This window comes from Argiope bruennichi, chromosome 10 (assembly GCF_947563725.1).
Source record: "Argiope bruennichi chromosome 10, qqArgBrue1.1, whole genome shotgun sequence".
NCBI lineage: Eukaryota > Metazoa > Arthropoda > Arachnida > Araneae > Araneidae > Argiope > Argiope bruennichi.
Genome location: NC_079160.1, coordinates 77,741,194 through 77,756,640, shown reverse-complemented (window position 1 = coordinate 77,756,640; position 15,447 = coordinate 77,741,194). Strand labels below are relative to the sequence as shown.

Sequence of the window (15,447 nt, the reverse complement as noted above, 5' to 3'; positions counted from 1 at the left end):
TGACTATCAAAATTTGAAGTTTTAAAATATTTTGCTGAAGAATCTATTAAAGTTGGAATTGCATAAAATATTTAATTATTAAAATTTTAACGAACATTAAGATTGGCGAACCGGCTGGTCGCCAAAGGCGGCTAGTAGTAAATAAAAAAAAGGATAAGAGATGTGTAAAAATGCGCCAGAGTGTTTCTAAAGCTATAATCGGTAAAATTGCATATCATTTATTATCTATAACTAAAGATGATTAAATCACTATTAATGATACATATGTGATGAAATATGTCTTATTTTATAACTTTCTGTATATGTTATTTCTCTGATAAGGTTCTACAGTAGGAAATTCTCGAAAATTGATAGTATAAATTCACAATCAAGTTATCCTATTAATTTCTGTTACTGTGACTATTTCTTCATTACATAAAAGGTGAAATATTTGATTGATTTGGCGACAATAATATCCAATTAGCTCTTGATAAGTTCTTGTTAGCAGGACTGGATTCAGCCCTCTCGAACCGCTTAGGCTATGCATATTCAGATACTCCATACGCCAATCTCATCCTCATTTTTTATTAAGTATTTTAATTATTAAGTAAGCAATTTTATATATATTCTTATAATCTGATAAAACATTTGTTTACCTGAAATTTTCGTTGCGAATTTTTTTCAATACTTTCCATACAAAAAAAAAGTTTAAAATTCGAATTTAAAACCATTTTAAACAAAGTAATAAAAAAACTTTTGAGCGCAATCTAACTGTTACTTAATTGTAAAATTGCGCATTTTTTAAAAATATAAATCAAACTATTTTTTTTAATTTTTAATAAAATAATATAAAATTTGTAAAAGATAATTAATTAGAAATATTAAAGTAATGTTGTAGCTTTTAACCAGATAATTGCTTACACCTCTTGATTGTAATAAACATACATATTATATAAATATAATAAATAATTAATTATAAATATAATAATTAAACAATTATTATATAAACATAATAATTGTCATTGAATAAACTCGTCATAATGCAAAATGTTGTTCTTTTTCCATGATGAATATATTCGTCAAAAATAATCGATATCAAACTGGTTAATCGATACTTGATTTGAATCGAATAAGTTCGAATTCACAGCCTTTATAAATTAAATGAGAGCATGAAATTAATATAATCAGAAAATATCGCCAAATAATATATCAAAATTTTCAAGACTCTCTAATGTTGCTGGGCCTGTAGGCAGCTGCCTATTTTGCCTAATTAATAATTCGAACTTGCTTGTTAATGATTATAATCAATCGAATCTGCAGTCTTTCAAAATTATGGTTACACTATAGTGAAGGTCTCTGATCTTAACAAATCACCTATAGTTTTCGAAATCAGTTGTGAAAAATTGAATAAATGTGCATTTTTACTTAATATGCTTTGAAACTGACTACTTTTAGCTGTAAAGACGAAAAGGTATATGAAAAATCTTTAATATTCTGTCGAATTTTCATCGTACGATTTTTATTTTTATCTCTCTCTTTTTACGAGTGCTTACGAGGCGTTTTGTACGTAGTAAAATGTGCTGTAACTGTAACCCCAAGAGATTGAAGAGTTTTAAAATTCTAGAAACTTCTTAGCATTGTCCTCTTTATGCCACGTAGATACTTTTTTTTTTTTTTTTACCTTCTTATTCTTGTGAAGGAACTTGTCTTGATTTGCAACTGGAAACGGCACGGAACTTAGTACGGAACCTTCTTCGGCATGCACGAATCATCTTAAGGAGTGAGACGATTTGCTTTTATGCATAAGATTCCTTCCTTTCTATCTTTCAAATAATAACGCTCTCTGCAACTGTAATTCTAGTAGCGCATATACCTTAAGATATATATTTTTTTCGTCTTACTTTATTTTATTTTTTTCCTTTTTCGCTATCAAAAATAATAAAAAAAGAAAGGTATTGATTTACATCACTATTTTGCTTGTGATGGAAATAGGGGGAAAAAGTAAAAATAATAAGGCATGGTGGGGGAGGATGTAAGTACAAAAAAAATAAGTAAAATAAAATAAAGTGAAATTTTTTGAAACTCTAAAAAAAGGGGAGGGGGATGAAAATAAAGAGGAAGGGGGGTTAAAAACATCTCTATTTTGTGTTTATCTGCGCCGTCCAATGGGCGACGGTCCAGCGAGGAATAATCTTCATCCCTCTTAGCAACTCACTCCCGTCGTCATAGCAACGAGCATCACCTTTCTCGCTTGGATTTCAAGTCTCTCGTTTTCCATTAAAATTTTTGCTTTCTCTCTCTCTCTCTCTCTCTGCCTTTCTTTTCTCTTTCTTAGTTCTACTCCTTTTTTTTTCTTTTTTTTTTTTTCCTTTCTTTCTACTTATTTCGTGAAATTTCATTTGTGTCACTGAAGAGGCGTCGGTGCACGTGAAGGAAGTGGGGGGGGGATGTGAAAAAGGGTGGAGGGAACAACGAAGGGGGGGGTGGGGTGGAAGACAGAGAAAAGTAGCCAATCAGAACGGACGGAATTTTCAATCGACCAGCTGACGAAGTGGTGGGATTTAAGAATGGAAAGGGTAGTTGGGTGGGGGGTATCGAAGAATGTTAGTCCCTCGTATCGTTTGTCGTGATAATAATGAGAAATGTCCAATCGAAGGCAAGCTTCTTCGACTACCACCACCCCCATCCGTATCGTTTGTCTTTAAAAGGGATTTGAAAAGCATCAAACGTCGCACTAAAGGGTGTTCCTTCTAAGATTCTAATGTCGCTCCTCCTTACATCTTATAGCAACTCAGATTATTTTTCTGGTTTTAATTATCTTAAAATCTAAAGTTCAAACTTGTATAATCTTTGCCCCCGTTAAACAATTAAGATATTCTTTGCCGTCATTCCCAGCGATTCGATGACACTATCTTATCTCTAATCAAGAAAACCTAAGAGGGGGAGGGGGAAAAGAGTGGTCAGAAATATGCTAAACTTAGTGGAATACATTTCAGAATATAACAAAGTGGATAATTTAACTTGTCATTATGGAAGTATAAATTTCATCCATTTGCTTCTTCAAAGAACGCCAGCATGATCAAAATATGAAACACAGTAATGCAAAATTCTACGTTGCTTTTAATATGTGCTAAAATAAAGCATTAATAGTTTCAAAGTTTTCAAGTTAATAATCAATATACACAATTTCTATAGTAATACCATTTTATAATATGATAGGTTAATAGGATTTATAAATATGTCTTGAAATGCTATAATCGCAAAATAATAATAAAAGTGGAAATGTGAAATATGGCGACCAATGTATTAATTGCACATCAGAGAATGAAATTAATGTGGATCGCAAAAGGAAATAGCATTTTCAAAAAGTATCGTGTAATGCAATGAAAAGATACTGTCTTCACTGCAAATGCCATTGTGCCAGTACACCAGTGTGAAAAGAATGTCATTTACCTGTTTTAACTTATTTAACTGTCATTATAAATGCATAAAATTCAGCCATTGGCGATTTCGAAGAACACTAGCATAATCAAAATTTGAAACACTGCAATGTGAAATTCTATGTTGCTTCTAATATGTGCTAAAATGAAGCATTAATAGTTGAAAGTTTTCAAGTTAATAATCAATATTCACTATTATATATACAATTTCTTTATTAATATTAATTTTAATAGAATATACTAGTAGGAATTGTAAATATGTCCTGAAAAACTATATATAAATCGTAAAATAAGAATGAAAGTTTAAATCGGAAACAGGGTAATCAAGGCATTAATTACACATTAGAGGATGAATGTATGATGAAACATTTTCTGCAAGAAATTATCGCGCAATGAAGTGAAAAGGTACTGTCTTCACCTCACATGCTAAAAAATACCAGTATGTAATGAGGGAAAAAGCGATACAATTTTCTATATATTTTCTATTTATATAACCTAGCAACAGTTAATGGATACCATCAAAGAAAAGAAAATCTGTAAGCGGCAAAATTTAGTCAATAATCCAAAAATATAGCAATATATGTCAATTCATCATATCATTCAAAGTCGAGAATTGAATTGTTTATTTCTTCCTAATATGTAATGGCCACTACAGAAAATGAATGACAGAAAAAATTTAAAAAAATGAATGATAGTGGAAAATTGCGAATAGCAGCAATACAACCATGATTCATAGTTTAGTTGTGAAAGTCACAGTACGTCTTGATGCATAAAAAATTACTAATTGCGTGTGAAACAAGAATTCAATAAATAACGAAAACTAAAAACTCGCATGTCCATTTAATTGACCTTAAGATTTACTTTCAATGAATTTACAATTTACTGACTTTAATGTAAATTAAATTCTGTGTTCTTGCTTTGTTTTTTTTTCCGTATGTTAAATTATTTAGAAGATAACAGCTGTTTTGTAAAAACATTCTGCATTGCAATGAAATGTATTCTTTTAATTATTTGTATATGTTCCCTTCATATTTTTTATTCGTTTAAAATATCGTTTGCAGCTGCGCTTCTACCAATTATCATATTGCAGATATAGTATTTTTTTCTCGAAAAGCTTAGCTTTTAATATTTTTTGTCGTCCAGTATAAGAACATTAATAATAACGTTTAGACAATTTTAAAATTTAGAATATCAAAATTAAATAAAATAATATCATTTAATATCATATGTCTAATATTTTATTAAAGTTTAACGTTTGTTATTCATAGAAAATGTCGGTTTATTTTTGATATAAGAATTATTCTTATCACACCCTATTAGAACAAAAACTTGTCTTTCTAAATTTATTCTTCTTGCAAAATTGTTCTTTTTACAGGAAAACATTTCTAAATAATAAATCTTACTTGAACGTACTATTATTTTCTTATTCTTTGCAGTAAAATAATTTGCTTGTATTTTATATATTTGATATTTTTAGACGATAAATATTACGTCCTACTGATAAAAATAGTGTGCCTTTTGTGACTCGTGAAATTCTTCAAAGAAAGTTCTAAATTAAGTGTTAAATATGTCGAGTTATTGACAATTAGTTACCTTTGGTGATCAGTTATTTCGTCTGGATTTATGGTTACTAAAAATTTCAATTAAATGTTTTGTGTAACTTGATTTTAATGGCTTTATCAGCAAAATATTTTAAAACTTTTAATTTTAACAAATATGTAATTCATACTATTTTAGAAACCATATATTGTTCCGTTTATTGCACTTTTTATTTCCGTAATTTCTGATACATATTCTTAAACATGCAATTTATTCAGAAGAAAGAACGGCAGTGTGTTAAAATGGATGCTCTTGAAAATTTTTCTTCACTACTTTATTCTAAAGTTAAACTAAAGTTGCTAGTACAAAAAAAAATTGATATTTTATTAAAACCATGCCTTAAATTCCACCAGTAAAACTAAGAAAAGAGGAACTTAAGCAACATGGAATATATAACGAAAGGTATAATTTTCATATCTTGATAAACAACAATGAAAAAAAAACCCAAAATGAAATATTAATATCAGCAATGAAAACGATTTGAGTCTCACTTCAACACTGAAATATGTTGTTATAAAATACGCCTGAAATATTATTTAAAAATTGATTACAAGTAGACAAATTACACGTAAAAAATTGATATAATTCAAACGATAATGTTTTGAATTTTAATGAGATACAAAAATTATTTTTGCCGTGTAATATTTTTGGAAGTTAGGGGAAAAAAATCTCACGTACTTTCTAATTAATTAAATTCCGAAAAATCGCTCCGAGACGCATATTTTTAAATGCCAAAATATATATGTGGCAAGTTTGGTAGCTTTAGATCAAATGGTCTGGCCTATAGAGCGTCAACACACACACACACGCATATTTATCTTTTTTATTAGTAAAGAAAATAAATCGTTTGCTAAATAATTTCTTTATCATTGTGCTTATTTTGCAATTTCCTCATCTTAAGAGAAGATCAAATTAACTTAAAATGGCAATTGGCGCAATCACTTCGAATAAAAAAAAATATTTAGATTTCAAGTGTTTCGTATACTTGATAATCACAAACTGTGCGATCATGTTACATACAACGCAAATTAGTTTTACCTTCAATCAACAAAAACAACACAGAATCATATATTAATGTCCTAACATCCTAAACGAAAGCAAATTTAAAAATTTGAATACAATGTATAATTTGAATCTAATTCGTCAATTTAATATATTTATACAAACTATATATAAGTAACCATATATGTCTATGAATTTATTATAATTATTAATAAAAATATGTGAATAATTTTTCATTCGTTGCAATTTATTACATGAACTGGATTTTTGTTCTTTGTTTACTTGAGTGACGTTTCTGAAATTATTTTTTTATTTTAGGTTACTTGGCCGGGGTTCCATGTTCGTTTTTTCCAATGCTCAATTCGAAAACATAGTGAGCCCCTTCTCAAATTTGAGGGAAGATTGGAAAACGTGTGGCAACTTGCTGGACCTAGGTGCCGGAGATGGAAAAGTTACTGAAGTAATGGCACGTCACTTCCGGCACACTTATGCTACAGAAGTATCACCTGTTATGAGGAAGACATTAGCAGCTAAAAATTACACGTAATTATTTAACTTTCTAATTAGATGGTACATCCTATTTGGGTCATTTATTATTATTTTAATTTCTATAATAACGAATGGCTATTTCAAATATTAAAAACATTTTTTAAGTAAATTCTGCGTTTTAAATTACTTAATACTTACGCTTAAATGTAGATTTAAATTTAAAAATTCAGTAACTCGAGGTGTGAGTCAGACTCGTCATTGTATGTGAAGGGATTAAAAGAATATTTTAATTGCCCGTCTCCTAGCCAATGAATAAGCGGAAGTACAAAAACAGAGTAATATCAGCAATTACTATTTTAAAAGGGGATGTTTATTTGAGGAATACGAAAATGAAATTATCTATGATGTTAATAATAAGTGTGTCTGAAATGTTTGCCTCATCCCCCCCCCCAAGTATTTTAACCCATGTTAATAGTTCATTCATGTTTCCATTTTTCCGCTATTCCACTGGTTCTTTCATAAACTAAACCTTGGATAACACTGTAGTTTAGTATTCAAAATTGTTTTGTCTAGTTAATGTTTTCTTTACTAGCAGCGTGCTTTTACATAAGCAGACTGCTGATTGGATAAAGTTTACTTTATAAAAGTTCACCTTCTTGTATCTTTAAATCATTAAGAACTGAATTTCTCCGCCGATCTATCTGTAATCTCTATTTTTCCTCTACCTTATCCTACTCACTTCTCTATTTTTTTTATTTTTTTATACTCTCCTATTCTATTATATTGCGATTTAAATGATGATTAGTGTTATTACCAATAAGGTAGACTATAATAGGCAAGTCGAAGGTTTATAACAAATCTTATTTTAGAGAGATTTCCAAAGAAGAAAGACGTGTTCCAGTTTCTTTATAATAGTCAAGTCGAAGGATTTACTCTTAAAAAAATGTTCAGTATGAAAAAGATTAATGAGCTAAATAGTTCTTAATATCAAAGTCAGTGACAAACGAAATAGCCATGCAATAATACCGGAAGGGAAAATGTCTTAAACAACATTACATAAATATTCATCAAAAATCAAGATTGTTTAAAATAAAAATAAAGATGCATCTAAAAATAAAAATCTCTCTAAAAATAAAGATGTGTGTATGTGTGTTTTGACTTTCTACAGATCAAACTTTTTGACCTATAGCTACCGAATTTTATAAGTATGTACCTTTGCAAATGCAAATACGCAGCTCAGAACGATTTTTTTTTTAATTTTAATTTCTTAAAAATTCTGTTGAATTTTGGCTCTTTTTCTGCGATAACTTACAAAAATATTATTGCATAATAATAATTTTTGTAATATTTCAAAAATTAGAAAAATGTCTTCTTAATGTCATGCAAATTTTTCTTGAATACTGGTAATTTTTTAATATATATATATATATATATTTGCTGATTTTTCATAATAGATTACACTGTTGCCTTGAAATCAAACCGTTTTCGTTGATTTATCAAATATTTGATCACTTGATTTTCCTTCATTTTTGAAATCTAAAGAAAGATTTAGTTTAATATCTGTTGAGTTACTAAGACAAATAAAAAGTGAAATCAAAATACGACGAAAGTTAGAAGATGAACGAACTGAACATATACAATTTTAATTGTACTACAATTAAAGAACAATTTTAATTTTAACAATATACAATTTTAACAATTGGAACAATATACAATTTTAATTGTATATTGTTCCATTACTACAATTAATGGGTACCAGTCCCATTACTACTATTAATGGAACTGGTTTTTATAACAATTAATTAATATAACATATTTTTAATGTGTGACAATTTAACGGAATCCTGAATATAAAGTTATATCTAAACTTTTTAACTGAAATTAAATGTAGCAAATGTCTCCGACGAGTCAGCTGGTTACCAAAGGCGGCTAGTTAGAAATAAGTTGGAAAGGCTAATATTTATTTTTGTTGTATGGCATCAAATCGATTAAAATATTCACATTTAATATTCTCTATCTTGCTATTTTGCGGTATACGATTAAATAAAGCATTCGTACAAGATTTTATGTGAGATAATTTTGGAAAATTTGCTAAAGATTAATTTAACAAGTTGCACAGAAATGAAATTATTATTACTAAAAATTTAATTTTTGGATTTTAATGTGGTGTAAAAATGCTTTTTATGCAATAAGTGTTATAGATTATGCAAGAAAAATTTAAAAATCTGATCAATTTTTAATTGATGAAAAAGTTAATGGAAATTTTGAAGTACCCGTTCTTAGTAAGCGTTTTTTTTTTTTTTTTTAAATCCAAGATGTATCTATGCATCAAATTTTGTATCGCAATTTACAGATAATATGTCAATTTATAAACGTCACTATATTAAAATCCTATTTCAGATATTTATTGTTAATTCAGTTCATATAAAAAAGTAAAGAATACCTGAGATAGTTAAGCGTGTTCATGTGAATTTTGTCTTTTAAATTAATAATTACTTTGACTTAATTATGTATTCGAGTATCAGAAATTCCACAATATTGATGATGTCATGTCCGCGTTACCACGGAAAGGGAGTGCAGTAGCTTCTGAGGGTAAAGACCCCTGAGCACCCGAGGGAGCAGAAGTTTGATTTCTAGCTCATGAAACTCACACACATTCGCTTGCACAACCCCTTTTTACTGGGAGGCACATTCACACACCTCACAAATAGAACACCGGTGAAGAACAACCATGTCCGAACCCGGGACGCTCAGATTACGAGGAAGATGCGCTACCCCTATGCTAGGACGCCGGCCATAATATTGATCTTTGAATACAATAAGACAGATGCATTATTATATGCAAAAAGAATTAACTGACTTTTATTTAATTAAATATCATCGAATCATTAATTAATAAATTAATTTGTTATCTTCTTTGCATGCGGTAAGGTAGGCGCAAAGGGGTTAAATTAACTTCTACAACCATTTCATTATAGATTTAAGTATCAAAACTTGTATTCTTTACAAGCAATAAAATAGATGTATACAAAAATAAAAAAAAAAGTTAAAAATAATTTCCAAAAAATTTTTTATCATTTCTGTTACTTTTTATCAAACACGCTACTGTATATATCCATAATTAACTTATTTTAGAAATTATATCGTTGAAAAAAAAACACCTTCACTTTACAAACTGATGGCTTCTGCAAAAATTTGCTTTAGAAAATGTATCTTATCCCATTTTTTTCAGATCCTAATCGAATAAGTCCTTTCAATTTCTTCCCTGTAGGTTGCTGGATGTGGACAAGTGGGCCAATCCCGACGAAGGCCCCCGGTATTTCGACCTGATCAGCTGCCTCAATCTCCTGGATCGCTGCGACCGTCCGATAACGCTGCTTCAGCAAATTAGAAGCAAATTGAACCCCGATACCGGGATACTGATTTTAGCTGTGGTGCTGCCTCTCAGTCAGTACGTCGAATCAGGTAAAAATTGTAGTTAAAATCTGGACCTGAGTTGGCCATTTTTGCCTCGGAATTATAGGACAAGAAATTCTATTTTGTTGATTGCATTTTGATGAGACTTTTACTGTTGCTTTTGCTTGAATTTTAGGATTTTCTGTATGTTTGGTGATGGAATCAATTCACGTAATGTCAGTCGCGCATGTTCTTTAACATATAATTTTTTGTTCTATGTTGTAAAATTATATCATTATCCCTTTAAATAAAATGCGTAACTGATTACACAATTAAAGCAGATCAGCGATTTTTATGTGTGCTGCGTGAATAAGAATATAATTTATTTTTTTTCTATAAAAAAATCTTGGATTGAAATCCTTGTTAATATTCGAACGGATGCGCCATCTATATTAATATGAAAGGTCCCCGCATTTCCTTGATACCCTGTTATAAAGTACAAATATTTCAGAGGGTAGTTATTAAAATTCGGTTCTATTAGATTAATTACTATTATTTTAAACCTTTTTTATTTAAAAAGGAATAAAAGTAATATAATAAAACATAAAAACAATATAAAATGACCAAATAATCAACCGAATGACCTGAAAATTAAATTAATAAAATTACTAATATTCCAATTGAAATATTTGCATTTGTAACACAAAACGGTAGAAACAACATGTAAATAAAAAACAGGTGTAATTTACATATAATCAGAGTGAGTGGTCTTTCCAGAACTTTCTTGCATACTCTCTAATAAACGAGTTAAGACAGGAAATGCCTTACATGGAATTGGAGTACAATAATTCCATGTAAAGTGAATTTAGCGTGAATTTTGGAGTCAATTTAGCATTTTTGCTGAATCTGAATTACGGCGTGAATTTTGGCGGGAATTTAGCATTTTTACTGAATCTATAGTGTCATTCTTGGTGAGTTGTTTGGCGATTAACCACTGGAACTCATTAATAGTATACAAAAGACGAATTTATGTTTAAACACATTTTTCTCAACCGATTAAAATGAAAATTTGTCACAAAACTACACTTGTAGTCGCAAAATTTCATACCAAATTTGATAGATTTAAATCTTGATGTCGATTTTTGAGTGAACGCGTTAGCATGTTTCTGAAAGTACAAACCGACATACAGCCAACCCACAGTTGGGTTTGACTCAAAATTTGACAGATGCCTACAATATAGATGCAAAATCTATACACCGAATTGTACTTAGCTCTCTTCATTTTATAATTATCGTGTTAACTTATATTCGAAGGGCCGGACAGATGGACTTTCTCTGAACATATTTTACTCAAAATTTGACTGGAATCTGTAAAATTGATGTTAGGACTGTATACCAAATTTCAACCGTCTACCGTCTTTTTCTAAGTTGTCTTTTGTCTTAGACAGACAGACATTCTCTATAAAGGTGTTTTTCGAACTCATAGAGGTCTAAAACGTAAAGATTCATCCAAATGTCGAGTTCGAATTTTTTGGCGATTACTATACTTTCTCTATACTACGTATACGAGAGAGTAGAAAGTCAATTTCATATTTATTTCATTACATTGTTGCAGTGCGAGCAAATGTGATTAGGATGCTTCAAACATATAAATTTCTGGCAAAATACATAGCAAAACCTTTTGATTCTGATGTGTTTGTCATTTTACTTGGTGTAACTCTTTTCCACCTGATGATACAACGTTAACTTCTTCAAAACTTAGTTCTGCTTTTCTTTTACGGTTCAAAATTACGAGGTCCGTTCCAAAATACACCTAGTGTTGGTTTAAAACGGAACGTTAATATAACTAAAACTAAACTCGCTCATTGTATTCTTTCGCAGGAGCATTTGACAGCTATTGCAGGTATTTTTTTCTAAGCAGCTTTTCTTTGTTTGTTGCCGAATAAATAATTGACTGTTAATTGCTTCTACATTATTTTTAAAACAAGAAAAGAAACTACAGCAAAAATGTACCTCATTGGTCGCGCGTGGACAAAGTCATGATTTCTTAAAACACTGTAGTAAAAAAAAAAAAAATACAAAACGAAATTCTCCTCTAGTGTATTTCTCATATACACCCGCTCGCTGAAAGTTTAATTTTAGCCTCATTGAAAATAAATGTTTACATGTTTGAACATAGAACTGTGTGCATTGAGATACTAACAGCTAATTTTTAAATATTTTAGTAATGATTCAGTATCAGAATAACTATTGAAACATGTTCGCCCATAATATTCGTTTTCTAGGCTTTAGTTATTAATAAGGAATATATGTATTTCAAATTTCACCTTGTGATTGATTAAAAGTGAAAGATATATATTTAATGGAATTAATTTATCAGAAATTATTGCGCGTATAAATTAAAATATAGATATATTAAGAAATAAGAGTGGGAATGATAATCTTACTTCGGATTTAATGTCCAAAGAGTGCAATTTTTTTATCTTAATTTTAACAATGACAAGAAACGCTCGATAGAATTGAATGATTTTCAGTTAAATTGTTTAGATATCACTTTTTAACCATGGTTCTATCAAACTAGGAAACATTAAAATAGTGTTATTTTAACCTTTAAATTGCCATTTTTTTTTCTAGTCATATTATGTTAAAATATTTTTAGGCTTGAAATTAGAATAAGAAAAGGGATTCGTTTAGCTTATTAGATAAATTTAATTTGATTAATTAATTAATTTGGTTAATTAATAATTAAGTAACAAATCAAGACACATCATTTTATGTGAGATAAAGAACTAAAGCATCTAAGTTTCGTCTTTCTAAAAAAATTTGTCAGAACTTATGCCAACCTACATCATTTCATACAAAGATTGATAAATTTGGTGGAAAGCATACTTCCCACGCCCTAGAAAGGGTTAATTGCCTTACATATGTTCTGTTCATTGTGTACATGACCCTTTTTAACTCGTACCAGTCCCATGACATCATAGCGCTACTAAACAAGTAAATGGACTGTTCACCTCTTTTCTAAATTCCAGGCATTGTAACTTCACTTTTTTATTCGTTTTGTGAACCATACATATACTAAGCAAAATCCTTCTTCTTTAAAATCATGCTATTAAATAGTTGATGAAACAATACAAACAGTAAAATAATATAAAATGTATTGAATCTAGTTAGATCGTTTAGATATAGCTTCACAACCATGATTTTATCAAATAATCAGATATGAAAGTAGTGTTATTTTAATTGATTTACATATGCTCTGTTCATTGTGCACATGAACCTTTTTAACTGGGACCAGTCCCATGACGTCAGAGCACTAATAAAAATGTAAATGGATGATTAATCTGTCCTCTAAATTCCATGGTATTGCAAGTTTAACAAAATTTTATTCCTATCTTGTAAACTATATAGATATTAAACAAAATCCTTCTTCTTTTAAATCGAGAGATTAAATAGTTGATAAAATTTTAAAAACGGTTTGAATTTCTAGGCAACAATACAGTGTAATCTATTGTTGGAAATTAAGTAAAAAATACAAGCTTAAAAACTGCCAAAATTCAGAAAAAAGTTGCTTGATAATTAAAATGGTATGTTTAATGAGATAATTCTTTGAATTTTAAGTTGACGCAAAAATTAGCTTTGTTCTGTAATATCTTTTTCTTTCAGGCTCCAAGTACAATCAACCAACAGAAAAAATCGCAGTCAAAGGCAGAAAATTTGAAGAACAAGCTGCATATCTGGCAACGCATCTCTTCCAAGAAAATGGCTTCCAAGTCTTGCGGTGGACAAGGCTGCCTTACCTGTGCGAAGGAGATTTAGACCAAGCATTTTATTGGTTAAATGATGCTCTTTTTGTGATGAAAGTTGCAGATCCATGTGATAGTTAACAAATACATGTATTTTGTGATAGATTTGGATAATCATATATTTTCGTACTTAACTTTGGCTAACTTATTAAAAAAGTGAGATTGCATTTGTTAAAAACTTATTCATATGTCTTCATCTAAGGACCAAATTTTGTATTATTAAGCTTTATATTTTACAGGATTTCCATAAATTTATAACTGGATATAAAATTATCAAAAAATTATAAACAAATTATAGTAAAACTATTGTGTAAAACCATTTAAAAAAAATTGTGCTTTAATTTTAAATGAAATAGTAACATAAGAACCTTTTTTGGGGAGTGCAAAACAATAACATTGCTATTTCACTAGGAGGCTTTATTTAATCTATATGTAAAGACAGAAATTAGTTTCCACTATTGCCATAACCAATAATAAAATTCATTGTTCTAAACTTTATATCAATATAAATGTTTTTATACTGTCTTTTATTAACTATTGATGTGAAATTTTCTATACCAGTGATTAAATTTATGGATTTCTTTAGCCCTGGTTGTAACTCTGATCTTGAATTTTTTTAGCTTAAATAGTATTATATTGTATTTATTTAGATTTATCATCTAATTGTTAAAATAATCTATGTAGCTCGTGTAAAAAGTATTCATTAGAATATATTCCAATGCATTAAAACTTCTTACTGACACGTCAATATTAGAATATATTTGTTGTATAATAATATTAGTATTATTTTTCAAATTCATAATTTCTTTTTTAACTGTCTTATTATGGTTCGAATTGTAATATAGTATATTCTAAATTGTCTTGGAATAAATTCTTATACATATCATCACCTCTTTCTGTAACCATAACCCTAACTATAAAACTAATGAGCAAATCAAGATACCTTTACGAGAATAGCTTGTGTATTATCTAGATTTCTTTCGGTTAAAATTTTTCCGAAGAGTTTAAATGTTATGATATTTAAAATTTTTAATAAATTTTTTTGACATTTTTTTCTCAGAAATTATTAAACATTTATTTCCATTTGAAAAAATTATCAGTAGTTTCCATTGAATTAGTTAATTATATTTATTACTACTTTAAACAGTATTAAATTTGAAGTTATTATTAAACATTACTATTAAATTTGAAACTATTACTAAACATAACTATTAAATTTGAAGCTATTGCTATACATTTCAGTGTTTTTAATTTTATATTTTGGATCGCATTAATTTAATGCTTATTAGTGGAAAAGTTTGTAATTTCATACAATTATAAAATACTTAATGCAGTAATTTTCAACTAATAAAAATCATTAATTGAGTCAAATATTTTATATTCTTTTTTGTATTTAATTTTATTTTTTATTGCGAAGTTTGCAAGTGAATCTATCAAATAAATGAAATTTATTAACTTTCTTTTGTAAACTTAAGATTAATGGTTGAAAAGTTATATTTCAAGTAGAAATATTTTAATTATTTTTTTTTCTTAATATTCCAGTATTTTTTTTTGGTAGAGAAATTTAAAAAAGTCTTTGTTTTCCAATTTTAAAACACAAAAATTTAATTTCTACCTGAAATTTTCTGTACAAAATTTCTGGAAATATTTTATTAAATAAAAATTGAAAGAAGTCATCTTTTGCTAATTTTCACAAATATAAGAAAATGGAGCCTCTGAAATAACTTTTTAATTCT

The 15,447-nt window shown here is 28.7% G+C and overlaps 1 protein-coding gene across 3 annotated transcripts in view; it reads left to right on the top strand.

The window, feature by feature from the left end:
* LOC129989297 (protein-L-histidine N-pros-methyltransferase-like) overlaps nucleotides 1-14,813 on the top strand; it is a 380,326-nt gene extending 365,513 nt beyond the window's left edge. For all 3 annotated transcript variants that reach the window (XM_056097734.1, XM_056097737.1, XM_056097736.1), the window contains exons 4-6: nucleotides 6,339-6,563; nucleotides 9,781-9,974; nucleotides 13,572-14,813. In XM_056097734.1, the coding sequence (XP_055953709.1) occupies nucleotides 6,339-6,563; nucleotides 9,781-9,974; nucleotides 13,572-13,792 (640 nt within the window). In that variant the 3' untranslated portion in view covers nucleotides 13,793-14,813. The remainder of the gene's footprint in view (nucleotides 1-6,338; nucleotides 6,564-9,780; nucleotides 9,975-13,571) is intronic.
* The last annotated feature ends 634 nt before the right edge of the window (nucleotides 14,814-15,447 follow it).